This window comes from Scyliorhinus canicula, chromosome 2 (assembly GCF_902713615.1).
Source record: "Scyliorhinus canicula chromosome 2, sScyCan1.1, whole genome shotgun sequence".
NCBI classification, from domain to species: domain Eukaryota; kingdom Metazoa; phylum Chordata; class Chondrichthyes; order Carcharhiniformes; family Scyliorhinidae; genus Scyliorhinus; species Scyliorhinus canicula.
The window spans coordinates 132,622,106-132,638,286 of record NC_052147.1 but is presented as its reverse complement, the minus strand read 5'-3'; the positions used below and the strand labels follow the sequence as shown (position 1 = coordinate 132,638,286).

The following is a 16,181-nucleotide window of genomic DNA, read 5'->3' as shown; positions in this document are numbered from 1 at the left end:
CTTGCAAATAGACCCGCCTATTCTTCCCCCCTACTCTGCACTATTCTACACCCCCTCTCCCACCCCCCTCCCCCCCCCCCCCGCTGACGATTAGTTTCCCGCGAAGAACCCCAATAGTGATCCTCGTAAGGCAAACTTGATTTTTTCCAAGCCGAGAAAGCTTGCCATGTCTGACAGCCATACTTCGGTCTTTGGGGGCTTTGAGTCCCTCCAGGCCAACAGTATTCATCGCCGGGCTATCAGGGAAGTCTCTTATTTAAGTTAAGGGACGGCATGTGGCACAGTGGTTAGCACTGGGACTACGGCGATGAGGACCCGGGTTCGAATCCCAGCCCCGGGTCACTATCCATGTGGAGTTTGCACATTCTCCCTGTGTCTGCGTGGGTTTCATCCCCACAACCCAAAGATGTGCTGGTTAGGTGGATTGGACACGCTAAATTACCCCTTAATTGGAAAAGAAAAATAATTGGGTACTCTAAATTTCAGTTATGTGTGTGGGATCTTACTCTGCCAAATTGACTGTTTGGTTTTCTACATTATAACAATGATTGCACTTCAAAACCACTCCTTGGCTATAAAGTGCTTTGAGACATCCTGTAGAAATGAAAGGAACTGTATTATTGCAGGTTCTTTCTCTCTTGGTGTCACTTAACCTCTGTGGTCTGAATTAGCTCTCTCCTCTGCCCTTATGATTCCTACTCTATGAACATTGACCTACACTCCATTTTCTATCAGTCCCTCATTTCTTCCCTCTAGCCCCAGTCACCTCTCTTTCCTGGTTTTCTCTCTCTCGTCATTTTTCCACTGTGTCGTTCTTCATCTGCCTCTTCATCCCTTTCTGTTTCTCTTCCTCCTGCCGTTTTCTCCTTCTGCATATCCCTCCTAGTTTCTCTCACACTTTGTCTCATGCCTTCTCCCTTACTTTCCTTCCTTCTCTCGCCTTTTTTCTCCCTCCCCACCTCCCTGTCTCCCTCTTCCCACCCCATTTCTAGCCATTCCCTTCCTGTCCGGCACTCTCTTCCCTTCTCTCTCATTCTTGCTCATTGCCCTCTGTCCTGCTACTTGACAATTATATTAAAAAGCATCATCATCAGTTTTTGCCTCACTCTCAAGGGAAGTGTCCCTTTTCACCAATGATCTCGTTGGTGTAATGCAAGTGAAGCAACAGTTTTATTTGTCTCATTGACTACAAACCAAACATGAAATAGTAGCTAATTGACAATATTTTCCTTTTTACTTTTCAGATGAAGGACGACACTATTTACATTAATGTAAGAAAGTAGTAACATTCTAGGCAGAGCCGCCAATTCCTCAAACCCATTCCAAACAATCCATGTGATAATTCTATCATCTCCCCATACTACCTGTGAAGTTCTACTTTAATGGTCTCTGAATCCTTTGACTTCCTGACCCTGTATAATACCCGGACATGAGGTCAGATGCCGTGGTTTAAATATTGAAGCGTCCTCTGTAACCCCCAACACTCCGAGCCACATGGAAATCTTTGAGCAGATGACTGGTCAAAAGCACACAGGAACCGATTCAGTGCAGTGAACCTCAGTGTGTTGCCGGGGTAACTACATGTCCATTTATTTCCATGTCTGTGGCTCCCAATCTGTCATGAACCCAATGGGTTCACATGTCTGGTCAACACCTCACAGAAGACAATGGCGACACCCAGAGCTTCTAACCCAGAGCTTCAAACGACTACCCGAGTAAATTCATGGAATCCCATCAGCAGGAAAGCTGGAGTGTGATGTGAGTGCGGAGGGTTTCAATTCAGATACCAATCATTTATTTGTGATGGGGGCAGGGGCGCTCTCTCCATTTTAGCCTTGGGACATGAACCATTCTGCAGTTGGGAAAGGAGATGGGAACAGTCCACCCTGGAGATCAGTGCATTATGGAACTGAACAAAAGAAGCAGTCACAAAGATTTATCTCCCCACTTCCATTCTTTACCCTGAGAACATTCAATATGCTGACTTCCTGGCCAAGACAATAGGGTTCAAATAAATTTTACTTCAGGAGACAAGGAAATGCCGCTACCCTAGATGGGCTACATGATGGTTTTGATAAACTTCCAAAGGCCCAGAACCACAGGTTTCTTCCAAACAACATTCCCCACATTCAAACTAATGCACCAAAGTATCCAAAACAAAGTTTGCAATGCTACAAGCCGAGGGAAAGCCCCCGAGTCGGAGGGTCGACAGTTTCACATCTGAGGAATTCAGGGTTGTGTCAGCGATGCAAGGATCATACAGCAAAGTTTCTGAAGCAAACTGCACATTCTCTTGTCACTGTGTCATATTCCCATGCAGCAAAGATCAGTGCAGAGTGAAGGCTCCATGCGGAGAAAGCTGATAGACTTCTGCATCTGTTTACTTTAACGGACAACAAGAGATACAGATCTTGTGAAGAACAGACAGCTCATTCTGGGTGCAACAAGAAAATGTGCAACAAACATTGAGGACAGCTGGTGACTATCAAAAGTACAGAATGTAAATCAAAACACAACATTGCATGAAAAAAGATCAAACATACTCACACCTGCTACTGCACAGAGACCATTTCCAACGACTTCAAGGACTCCAATTCGTACTGAGGACAAACACAGAGCTGACAAGTCTGAGAAAACCATTTACCAGAAGACAAGACATTGTGGTTGGGTCATTCCATTCCCAACACCGCAAAGAGCGTACCATCACCACAAGAATTGCAACAGTTCAGAGAGACAGGGCAGCAGCACATTCTCTGAGGAGATAGGGATGAGCAATAAATGTTGTCCAATGCTTCCCTCTACTGGGGAAATGAAATAATAAGACAGTAAGAAGTCTTACAACACCAGGTTAAAGTCCAACAGGTTTGTTGGACTTTAACCTGGTGTTGTAAGACTTCTTACTGTGCTCACCCCAGTCCAACGCCGGCATCTCCACATCATGGCTAATATGACAGTGACAAGGGTATTGATTGAATGTTAGGATAGTAATATCCATTATCAAGTACATGGCCAATCAATATTAAGCACAGCTAGAAAAATCTCTACAAAGATCTGCTTTGATCTTGGACACTTGCTACCATCTGAGTAGCTTTTACACCATAACAAAAAAACACCTATGGAGAACCTGTGCCCATTCATTTATGATTGACTTTAGCTCCAATGTTTACATTTCAAAGGAAGAATTACTGGGTACTTTACCAAATAAAATTTGTTGGGTCTGCTACAGCAAGGCTACCAATGGAGGAGGTTAGAGGGTGTATAACTCAAAACGAAAGCTATGGGGAGCAGGGCTGAGTACTTAACTGAAATGAGTGCTATGGGCAAGAGTCACTCGGTGTATTAGTGAAAGAGAATTATATCGGTGAGAGTCACTAGGGGTTCGTGAAGGTGTGGCTGTGGGTGAGAGTCACTGGGGGTGACAGTGAAGGTGAGGCTGTGGGTAAGGGACACTGCGGATGTTAGTGAAGGTGAGGTTGTGGGTAAGAGGCACTGGGGGTGACAGTGAAGGTGAGGCTGTGGGTGAGAGTCACTGGGGGTGACAGTGAAGGTGAGGCTGTGGGTGAGAGTCACTGGGGATGACAGTGAAGGTGAGGCTGTGGGTGAGAGTCACTGGGGGTGACAGTGAAGGTGAGGCTGTGGGTGAGAGTCACTGGGGGTGACAGTGAAGATGAGGCTGTGGGTGAGAGTCACTGGGGATGACAGTGAAGGTGAGGCTGTGGGTGAGAGTCACTGGGGGTGACAGTGAAGGTGAGGCTGTGGGTGAGAGTCACTGGGGGTGACAGTGAAGGTGAGGCTGTGGGTGACAGTCACTGGGGGTGACAGTGAAGGTGAGGCTGTGGGTGACAGTCACTGGGGATGACAGTGAAGGTGAGGCTGTGGGTGAGAGTCACTGGGGGTGACAGTGAAGGTGAGGCTGTGGGTGAGAGTCACTGGGGGTGACAGTGAAGGTGAGGCTGTGGGTGAGAGTCACTGGGGGTGACAGTGAAGGTGAGGCTGTGGGTGACAGTCACTGGGGATGTTAGTGAAGGTGAGGCTGTGGGTGAGAGTCACTGGGGGTGACAGTGAAGGTGAGGCTGTGGGTGAGAATCACTGGGGTGACAGTGAAGGTGAGGCTGTGGGTGAGAATCACTGGGGGTGACAGTGAAGGTGAGGCTGTGGGTGAGAGTCACTGGGGGTGATGCTCAGGTATCTAAAACTCGCCCCCACTACCTTGAACGGTAGCTCCCCTAATCTGCCCTCTGGTCTCATTCGGAACACCCCGCTCTTTCCAATGTTCAACTTGCACCCAGAGTACCAGCCAAATTCCTCCAAAATTCCCATAATGACCGCAATGCCCCCAATGTGTCCAAAATGTATAACAGCAGGTCGTCCGCATGCAATGAAACCCTGTGCTCGACGCCACCGCACACAATCCCTTCCCAATCCTCAAAACTCTAAGCGCTATTTCCAGTGTCTCTGTTACCAAGGCAAAGAGCAACAGGGAGAGGGGAACCCCTGCCTCGACCCCTGATGCAACCCAAATATCCTGAACTCACCCGGTTCATCTGTATACTTGCGACCGGTGCCTTGTACAGCAACCGGACCCAGTCCACAAACCCCTGCCCGAACCACCCCAGCACCTCCCACCCATATTCCAACTCCACCCAGTCGAAAGCCTTCTCCAATCCATGACCACTGCCACCTCTACCTCCTGTCCCTCCCAAAGCATCATAATCACATGAAGCAGCCTCCTCACATCTGCCGACAGCTGTCTCCCTTTCACAAATCCCGTTTGGTCCTCGTCTATCACCCCTGGGAGGCAGCCCTTGATTCGCGAAGCCAACACCTTCAGCAGCAATTTGGTGTCCAGATTCAATAGATAGATTGGACGGTACGACCCTCACTGCTCCGGATCCTTGTCCTTTTTCAGTAGCAGGGAGATGGATGCTTGTGATAATGTAGGGGGGAGTTCCCCCCTCTCCCTAGCCTCATTATATGCCTCCCCAACAATGGCCCTAGGAGCCCCCAAACCTTTTTTAAAAACTCCACCGGAACCCATCCGGGGCCTTCCCTGCCTGCATCGCCCCCATACTCTCCACCACCTTCCTCAATCTGATAGGGGCCTCCAATCCCTGCACCAACTCCTCATCCAACCTGTGAAACTCCAGTCCATCCAGGAACCGCCGCGTTCCCTCCCCACCGGCTGGGGGCTCCGACTGATTCAATCTCCTGTAAAATGCCTCAAACGCCCCTTTCTCCCCCACTGGATCCAACACTACCCTTCCTATCTCGTCCTTTATTCTGCCAATCTCCCTCTCTGTCTCTTGCTTCCTCAGCTGGTGGCCAGCATCCTGCTCGTCTTCTCACCATATTCATATACTACCCTTCTGGCATTGAAGAGCTGCCCCACCGCCTTCCCCGTGGACACTAATCCAAACTCCAACTGGAGCCTCTGCCTCTCCTTTAACAACCCTGCCTCCGGTGCCTCCGAATACCTTCTGTCCACCCTCAGGATCTCCTCAACCAGCCTTGCCATCTCTGCCTGTTCCACCTTCTCCCTATGCACTCAAATTGTAAAATCCCCCCCCCCCCTCCCCCGCCCCCACCGACCACCGCCTTGAGTGGCAGCCGTGACCTTCCCCGTGTCATTGAGCTTCACATACACTGAATGGTGGCCCTCACCCGCTCACTCCGAGTCGACCACCCCGCCAGCAACGCCCTTGTCCACCACAAAAAAGTCAATCCGGTAGTACACCCAGAATCATAGAATTTGCAGTGCAGAGGGAGGCCATTCGGCCTATTGAGTCTGCACTGGCCCTTGGAAAGGACACCCACACCTCCACCCTATCCCCATAACCCAGTAACCCCACCTCGTCTTTTTTGGACACCAAGGGGCAATTGAGCATGGCCAATCCACCTAACCTGCACATCTTTGGAGTGTGGGAGGAAACCGAAGCACCCGGAGGAAACCCACACAGAGACGGGGAGAACGTGCAGACTGCACACAGTCACCCAAGGCCGGAATTGAACCTGGGACCCTGGAGCTGTGAGGCAGCAGTGCTAACCACTGTGCCACCCTTGGGGGAAATATGAAAATTCCTTCGCCCTCGTACTTCCAAATCTCCACGGGGTCTGGACTATAATTGTTTCTTTAATCAATATTGACAACCCACCTTTTTTATCCCCCTCTCTATTTTCTGAAAATCCTGTAACCAGGAATGTTGAAATCCCATTCCTGCTTTCTCTAAGCCATGTTCCACTAATGGCTAAAAGTTCACATTTCCATGTGGGTGGCATGGTGGCACAGTAGGTAGCACTGCTGCCTCACAGCTCTAGGGACCACGGTTCAATTCTGGCCTTGGGTGACTGTGTGGAGTTTGCACCTTCTCAATGTGCCTGTGTGGGTTTCCTTCTGATTCTCTGGTTTCCTTCCACAGTACAAAGATGTGCAGGTTAGGTGGATTGGCCATGCTAAATTGCCCCAAAGTATCAAACGTTTTGCAGGTTAGGTTCGGTTCTGGGGATAGAGCGGGTTGTGTAGGGGAATGGTCCTGTGTAGAGTGCGCTTTTGGAGGGTCGGTGCAGATTCAATGGACCAAATGGCCTCCTTCTGCACTGTAGGGATTCTATGTGTTCCAACCTTGTTCACTACATTCCTTGTATTTAAACATAAGCCATTAAGCACGAGGTCTCCCATTTTGCTGTTTTCCAACCATTGGTTACTCTGCCTTCCAAACTCACTTGCTCATTTTCCACCTTCTACTTCCAACTCTGCTTTTCTCCCTTCTGAATTAATGCTCAGCACTTATCCCTCTATTTAGCTAGTCTAAAACTCCCCAACTAGCTAACCTGCCTGCAAAGATACTTAGCCTAACCCTGTTAAGGTGCAACCCATCCAGCCTTTCAAATCTGACCTTCCCACGAATTGGTCCTAATGCCATGAGAATCGGAAGCCCTCCCTCCTTCATCATTTCTCCAGTAACGCATTCATCTACTCTACCCTATTTCTATACTCACGAGCACGTGGTACTGGCAGTAATCCGGGACTATCTTTGAGGTCCTATTTTTCTTCTACTTCCTGGCTCGTTAAAAATCTGCCTAAATGGCTTCAACCATTTTCTGCCTGTGCCATTGATACCAAATGGATCATGATATCCAATTGTTGACGCTCCTCCCCAGAATATTCTGCAGCCACTCAGTGGTATAGCTATGTCTGTTATATTGTTACACTATTTGAAAAATGTTAGGAACTATATTGTTATGCATAAGTGTACACAAGTATTCAGGATGACACCTCACTCACTACTGTGCACAGCCTGTATATGGAATGAAGACTGCATTAGTCTGCAGCACATGGTGAGATCTGAGAAATATATTTGATGTCAACTCCAATATCTGTGTCTTAGAGTGAGATTATTTCAGACTTCTGGGAACCACAAGACAAAACAATGTCACATATAATTGCAAAAGTTGTCTGCATATATAGTTTACCACTCTGATCAATGACCCAAATGTGGTTTGGAGAATGAGAAAGCCTGCTGTATTCACCAGCAGGGTCACCTCCATGGACATTGGGAAGTGGCCATTGGCATGGCTTCCTTAACTGCAACTTCGCACTCCCGTGAAATGTATATTCAGAGCCAGCCATTCTGGTCTCAGATGTCCAATGATGGTGATGATTATTCCTATTGGCTTCAATGTTACGAGAGATTGTTGATGTCACATTACAGACAGCAGTGATGCCCACAAGCTACTCTTGGTGATGGGTCACTAAAGATGTCCACCTATTGTATCATTCTGTGCCTTTGGCACATTGATTCATCCAACACATCTGAGGACATGGAGGAGCACAAACGCAGCCTTGATTTGGATGGCAATGGCTCACACCTCACCTCCAGAATTCAGTTATTTTGTCCTTGTTTGGAACAAGGCTTTAACGGGATCTGGAGAGAGTCATTCTGGCAGAAACCAAACTGAGCAGGTTATGTCTGAGTAAATTCCACTTGCTGGCAGTGTTGATGACCCATCTCCGTCACTTTCTTTTTGATTGAGAGTGGCTTGGTGGGGCAGTAACCAGGGAGATTGGATTTGTCATGCCTTTTGTGGACAACTAAATAAAAACCTGAGCCATTTTCCACCTTGTCAGGTAAGTGCTAATGTCATAGCTGTGCCAGCTTGGCTAGATGCAGCTTGAGCTCTTGAGCACGAGTCTTCAGCAGTATGGCAGTAATGTTATTAGCAAGTAATGTTATTAGCCAATACTGTTATTAGACAGTAATGTTATTAGCCAGTACTGTTATTAGCCAGTAATGTTATTAGCCAATACTGTTATTAGACAGTACTGTTAATAGCCAGTACTGTTATTAGCCAGTACTGTTATTAGTCAGTAATATTATTAGCCAGTAATGTTATTAGCCAGTACTGTTATTAGCCAATACTGTTATTAGCTAGTACTGTTATTAGCCAGTACTGTTATTAGCCAGTACAGTTATTAGCCAGTAATGTTATTAGCCAGTACTGTTATTAGCCAGTACTGTTATTAGCCAGTACAGTTATTAGCCAGTACTGTTATTAGCCAGTACTGTTATTAGCCACTACTGTTATTAGCCAGTACTGTTGTTAGCCAGTAATGTTATTAGCCAGTACTGTTATTAGCCAGTAATGTTATTAGCCAGTACTGTTATTAGCCAGTAATGTTATTAGCCAGTACTGTTATTAGCCAGTACTGTTATTAGCCAGTAATGTTATTAGCCAGTAGTGTTATTAGCCAGTACTGTTATTAGCCAGTACTGTTATTAGCCAGTACTGTTATTAGCCAGTACAGTTATTAGCCAGTACTGTTATTAGCCAGTAATGTTATTAGCCAGTGCTGTTATTAGCCAGTCGTGTTATTAGCCAGTACTGTTATTAGCCAGTACTGTTATTAGCCAGTACTGTTATTAGCCAGTACTGTTATTAGCCAGTGCTGTTATTAGCCAGTACTGTTATTAGCCAGTACAGTTATTAGCCAGTACTGTTATTAGCCAGTAATGTTATTAGCCAGTGCTGTTATTAGCCAGTCGTGTTATTAGCCAGTACTGTTATTAGCCAGTACTGTTATTAGCCAGTACTGTTATTAGCCAGTGCTGTTATTAGCCAGTCGTGTTATTAGCCAGTACTGTTATTAGCCAGTACTGTTATTAGCCAGTACTGTTATTAGCCAGTACTGTTATTAGCCAGTACTGTTATTAGCCAGTACAGTTATTAGCCAGTACTGTTATTAGCCAGTAATGTTATTAGCCAGTGCTGTTATTAGCCAGTCGTGTTATTAGCCAGTACTGTTATTAGCCAGTACTGTTATTAGCCAGTACTGTTATTAGCCAGTAATGTTATTAGCCAGTTCAGTTATTAGCCAGTACCGTTATTAGCCAGTACTGTTATTAGCCAGTACTGTTATTAGCCAGTCCTGATATTAGCCAGTACTGTTATTCGCACGTACTGTTATTAGCCAGTAATATTATTAGCCACTACTGTTATTAGCCAGTACTGTTATTAACCAGTACAGTTATTAGCCAGTACTGTTATTAGCCAGTACTGTTATTAGCCAGTAATGTTATTAGCCAGTACAGTTATTAGCCAGTACTGTTATTAGCCAGTACTGTTATTAGCCAGTAATGTTATTAGCCAGTACAGTTATTAGCCAGTACTGTTATTAGCCAGTACTGTTATTAGCCAGTAATGTTATTAGCCAGTACAGTTATTAGCCAGTACTGTTATTAGCCAGTACTGTTATTAGCCAGTAATGTTATTAGCCAGTACTGTTGTTAGCCAGTACAGTTATTAGCCAGTACTGGTATTAGCCAGTAATGTTATTAGCCAGTACAGTTATTAGCCAGTACTGTTATTAGCCGGTACTGTTATTAGCCTGTACTGTTATTCGCACGTACTGTTATTAGCCAGTAATATTATTAGCCAGTACTGTTATTAACCAGTACAGTTATTAGCCAGTACTGTTATTAGCCAGTACTGTTATTAGCCAGTACTGTTATTCGCACGTACTGTTATTAGCCAGTAATATTATTAGCCAGTACTGTTATTAACCAGTACAGTTATTAGCCAGTACTGTTATTAGCCAGTACTGTTATTAGCCAGTAATATTATTAGCCAGTACTGTTATTAACCAGTAATGTTATTAGCCAGTACAGTTATTAGCCAGTACTGTTATTAGCCAGTACTGTTATTAGCCAGTAATGTTATTAGCCAGTAATGTTATTAGCCAGTACTGTTATTAGCCAGTACAGTTATTAGCCAGTACTGGTGTTAGACAGTACTGTTATTAGCCACTACTGTTATTAGCCAGTACTGTTATTAGCCAGTACTGTTATTAGCCAGTACTGTTATTAGCCAGTAATGTTATTAGCCAGTCGTGTTATTAGCCAGTACAGTTATTAGCCAGTACTGTTATTAGCCAGTACTGTTATTAGCCAGTCCTGATATTAGCCAGTAATATTATGAGCCAGTACTGTTATTAACCAGTACAGTTATTAGCCAGTACTGTTATTAGCCAGTCGTGTTATTAGCCAGTACAGTTATTAGCCAGTAATGTTATTAGCCAGTACTGTTATTAGCCAGTACAGTTATTAGCCAGTACTGTTATTAGCCAGTACTGTTATTAGCCACTACTGTTATTAGCCAGTACTGTTATTAGCCAGTAATGTTATTAGCCAGTACTGTTATTAGCCAGTAATGTTATTAGCCAGTACTGTTATTAGCCAGTACTGTTATTAGCCAGTAATGTTATTAGCCAGTAATGTTATTAGCCAGTACTGTTATTAGCCAGTACAGTTATTAGCCAGTACTGGTGTTAGACAGTACTGTTATTAGCCAGTAATGTTATTAGCCAGTACTGTTATTAGCCACTACTGTTATTAGCCAGTAATGTTATTAGCCAGTACAGTTATTAGCCAGTACTGGTGTTAGACAGTACTGTTATTAGCCAGTAATGTTATTAGCCAGTACTGTTATTAGCCAGTACTGTTATTAGCCACTACTGTTATTAGCCAGTACTGTTATTAGCCACTACTGTTATTAGCCAGTACTGTTATTAGCCAGTACAGTTATTAGCCAGTACTGGTGTTAGACAGTACTGTTATTAGCCAGTAATGTTATTAGCCAGTACTGTTATTAGCCAGTACTGTTATTAGCCACTACTGTTATTAGCCAGTACTGTTATTAGCCAGTACTGTTATTAGCCAGTACTGTTATTAGCCAGTACTGTTATTAGCCAGTAGTTATTAGCCAGTACTGTTATTAGCCAGTAATGTTATTAGCCAGTACTGTTATTAGCCAGTAATGTTATTAGCCAGTACTGTTATTAGCCAGTACTGTTATTAGCCAGTAATGTTATTAGCCAGTAATGTTATTAGCCAGTACTGTTATTAGCCAGTACAGTTATTAGCCAGTACTGGTGTTAGACAGTACTGTTATTAGCCACTACTGTTATTAGCCAGTACTGTTATTAGCCAGTACTGTTATTAGCCAGTACTGTTATTAGCCAGTACTGTTATTAGCCAGTAGTTATTAGCCAGTACTGTTATTAGCCAGTCGTGTTATTAGCGAGCAATGTTATGAGCCAGTACAGTTATTAGCCAGTACTGTTATTAGCCAGTAATGTTATTAGCCAGTAATGTTATTAGCCAGTACTGTTATTAGCCAGTAATGTTATTAGCCAGTACTGTTATTAGCCACTACTGTTATTAGCCAGTAATGTTATTAGCCAGTAGTGTTATTAGCCAGTACTGTTATTAGCCAGTACAGTTATTAGCCAGTACAGTTATTAGCCAGTACTGTTATTAGCCAGTCGTGTTATTAGCCAGTACTGTTATTAGCCAGTAATGTTATTAGCCAGTACCGTTATTAGCCAGTACTGTTATTAGCCAGTACTGTTATTAGCCGGTACTGTTATTAGCCAGTCCTGATATTAGCCAGTACTGTTATTCGCACGTACTGTTATTAGCCAGTAATATTATTAGCCAGTACTGTTATTAACCAGTACAGTTATTAGCCAGTACTGTTATTAGCCAGTCGTGTTATTAGCCAGTACAGTTATTAGCCAGTAATGTTATTAGCCAGTACTGTTATTAGCCACTACTGTTATTAGCCAGTACAGTTATTAGCCAGTAATGTTATTAGCCAGTACTGTTATTCGCCAGTAATGTTATTAGCCAGTTCAGTTATTAGCCAGTACCGTTATTAGCCAGTACTGTTATTAGCCAGTACTGTTATTAGCCAGTACTGTTATTAGCCAGTAATGTTATTAGCCAGTAATGTTATTAGCCAGTACAGTTATTAGCCAGTACCGTTATTAGCCAGTACTGTTATTAGCCAGTACTGTTATTAGCCAGTACTGTTATTAGCCAGTAATGTTATTAGCCAGTAATGTTATTAGCCAGTACAGTTATTAGCCAGTAATGTTATTAGCCAGTACTGTTATTAGCCAGTACTGTTATTAGCCAGTACTGTTATTAGCCAGTCCTGATATTAGCCAGTACTGTTATTCGCACGTACTGTTATTAGCCAGTAATGTTATTAGCCAGTACCGTTATTAGCCAGTACTGTTATTAGCCAGTAATGTTATTAGCCAGTACTGTTATTAACCAGTACAGTTATTAGCCAGTACTGTTATTAGCCAGTAATGTTATTAGCCAGTACAGTTATTAGCCAGTACTGTTATTAGCCAGTACTGTTATTAGCCAGTACTGTTATTAGCCAGTACTGTTATTAGCCAGTACTGTTATTAGCCAGTACTGTTATTAGCCAGTACTGTTATTAGCCAGTACTGTTATTAGCCAGTAATATTATTAGCCAGTACTGTTATTAACCAGTACAGTTATTAGCCAGTACTGTTATTAACCCGTACAGTTATTAGCCAGTACTGTTATTAGCCAGTACAGTTATTAGCCAGTACCGTTATTAGCCAGTACAGTTATTAGCCAGTACTGTTATTAGCCAGTACTGTTATTAGCCAGTACTGTTATTAGCCAGTACTGTTATTAGCCAGTACTGTTATTAGCCAGTACTGTTATTAGCCAGTACTGTTATTAGCCAGTGCTGTTATTAGCCAGTACTGTTATTAGCCAGTACTGTTATTAGCCAGTACTGTTATTAGCCAGTGCTGTTATTAGCCAGTACTGTTATTAGCCAGTACTGTTATTAGCCAGTACTGTTATTAGCCAGTGCTGTTATTAGCCAGTACTGTTATTAGCCAGTACTGGTATTAGCCAGTACTGTTATTAGCCTGTACTGTTATTAGCCAGTACTGTTATTCGCACGTACTGTTATTAGCCAGTAATATTATTAGCCAGTACTGTTATTAACCAGTACAGTTATTAGCCAGTACTGTTATTAGCCAGTACTGTTATTAGCCAGTAATGTTATTAGCCTGTACTGTTATTAGCCAGTACTGTTATTAGCCAGTAATGTTATTAGCCAGTAGTATTATTAGCCAGTACTGTTATTAGCCAGTAGTTATTAGCCAGTACTGTTATTAGCCAGTACTGTTATTAGCCAGTGCTGTTATTAGCCAGTCGTGTTATTAGCCAGTACTGTTATTAGCCAGTAATGTTATTAGCCAGTTCAGTTATTAGCCAGTACCGTTATTAGCCAGTACTGTTATTAGCCAGTACTGGTATTAGCCAGTACTGTTATTAGCCAGTACTGTTATTAGCCAGTACTGTTATTAGCCACTACTGTTATTAGCCAGTACTGTTATTAGCGAGCAATGTTATGAGCCAGTACTGTTATTCGCACGTACTGTTATTAGCCAGTAATATTATTAGCCAGTACTGTTATTAACCAGTACAGTTATTAGCCAGTACTGTTATTAGCCAGTACAGTTATTAGCCAGTACAGTTATTAGCCAGTACTGTTATTAGCCAGTACTGTTATTAGCCAGTACAGTTATTAGCCAGTACTGTTATTAGCCAGTACTGGTATTAGCCAGTACAGTTATTAGCCAGTACTGTTATTAGCCAGTACTGTTATTAGCCAGTACTGTTATTAGCTAGTACTGTTTTTAGCCAGAAATGTTATTAGCCAGTACTGTTATTAGCCAGTAACGTTATTTACCAGTAATGTTATTAGCCAGTACTGTTATTAGCCAATTCTGTTATTAGCCAGTAATGTTATTAGCCAGTAATTTTATTAGCCAGTAATCTTATTTACCAGTAATGTTATTAGCCAGTACTGTTATTAGCCAGTACTGTTATTAGCCAATACTGTTATTAGCCAGTAATGTTATTAGCCAGTAATATTATTAGCCAGTAATCTTATTTACCAGTAATGTTATTAGCCAGTACTGTTATTAGCCAGTACTGTTATTAGCCAGTAATGTTATTAGCCAGTAATGTTATTAGCCAGTACTGTTATTAGCCAGTAATGTTATTAGCCAGTACTGTTATTAGCCAGTAATGTTATTAGCCAGTACTGTTATTAGCCAGTACTGTTATTAGCCAGTAATGTTATTAGCCAGTAATGCTATTAGCCAGTACTGTTATTAGCCAGTAATGTTATTAGCCAGTACTGTTATTAGCCAGTAATGTTATTAGCCAGTACTGTTATTAGCCAGTAATGTTATTAGCCAGTACTGTTATTAGCCAGAACAGTTATTAGCCAGTACTGTTATTAGCTAGTACTGTTATTAGCCAGTACTGTTATTAGCCTGTAATGTTATTAGCCAGTACTGTTATTAGCCAGTACAGTTATTAGCCAGCAATGTTATTAGCCAGTACAGTTATTAGCCAGCAATGTTATTAGCCAGTACTGTTATTAGCCAGTACAGTTATTAGCCAGTACAGTTATTAACCAGTACTGTTATTAGCCAGTACTGTTATTAGCCAGGTATGTTATTAGCCAATACTGTTATTAGCCAGTACTGTTATTAGCCAGTACTGTTATTAGCCAGGTATGTTATTAGCCAGTACAGTTATTAGCCAGTAGTGTTATTTGCCAGTAATTTATTAGCCAGTAATGTTAGTAGCCAGTACTGTTATTAGCCAGTACTGTTATTAGCCAGTACTGTTATTAGCCAGTAATGTTATTAGCCAGTACTGTTATTAGCCAGTACTGTTATTAGCCAGTAATGTTATTAGCCAGTAATGTTATTAGCCAGTACTGTTATTAGCCATTAATGTTATTAGCCAGTAATGTTAGTAGCCAGTACTGTTATTAGCCAGTTCTGTTATTAGCCAGTAATGTTATTAGCCAGTAATGTTATTAGCCAGTACTGTTATTAGCCAGTAATGTTATTAGCCAGTAGTGTTATTAGCCAGTACTGTTATTAGCCAGTAATGTTATTAGCCCGTAGTGTTATTAGCCAATACTGTTATTAGCCAGTACTGTTATTAGCCACTACTGTTATTAGCCAGTACTGTTATTAGCCAGTACTGTTATTGGCCAGTACTGTTATTAGCCAGTACAGTTATTAGCCAGTACTGTTATTGGCCAGTACAGTTATTAGCCAGTACTGTTATTAGCCAGTACTGTTATTAGCCAGTAATGTTATTAGCCAGTAATGTTATTAGCCAGTACTGTTATTAGACAGTACAGTTATTAGCCAGTACTGGTGTTAGACAGTACTGTTATTAGCCACTACTGTTATTAGCCAGTACTGTTATTAGCCAGTACTGTTATTAGCCAGTACTGTTATTAGCCAGTAATGTTATTAGCCAGTCGTGTTATTAGCCAGTACAGTTATTAGCCAGTACTGTTATTAGCCAGTACTGTTATTAGCCAGTCCTGATATTAGCCAGTAATATTATGAGCCAGTACTGTTATTAACCAGTACAGTTATTAGCCAGTACTGTTATTAGCCAGTCGTGTTATTAGCCAGTACAGTTATTAGCCAGTAATGTTATTAGCCAGTACTGTTATTAGCCAGTACTGTTATTAGCCAGTACAGTAATTAGCCAGTACTGTTATTAGCCAGTACTGTTATTAGCCACTACTGTTATTAGCCAGTACTGTTATTAGCCAGTAATGTTATTAGCCAGTACTGTTATTAGCCAGTACTGTTATTAGCCAGTAATGTTATTAGCCAGTACTGTTATTAGCCAGTAATGTTATTAGCCAGTACTGTTATTAGCCAGTACTGTTATTAGCCAGTAATGTTATTAGCCAGTAATGTTATTAGCCAGTACTGTTATTAGCCAGTACAGTTATTAGCC

The 16,181-nt window shown here is 42.4% G+C and overlaps 1 protein-coding gene across 1 annotated transcript in view; it reads left to right on the top strand.

The window, feature by feature from the left end:
* Positions 1–2,731, top strand: part of LOC119962407 (cytotoxic T-lymphocyte protein 4-like) — a 71,387-nt gene extending 68,656 nt beyond the window's left edge. The window contains exon 4 of the mRNA XM_038790366.1: positions 1,245–2,731. Coding sequence (XP_038646294.1) covers positions 1,245–1,283 — 39 coding nt within the window. The 3' untranslated portion in view covers positions 1,284–2,731. The remainder of the gene's footprint in view (positions 1–1,244) is intronic.
* The last annotated feature ends 13,450 nt before the right edge of the window (positions 2,732–16,181 follow it).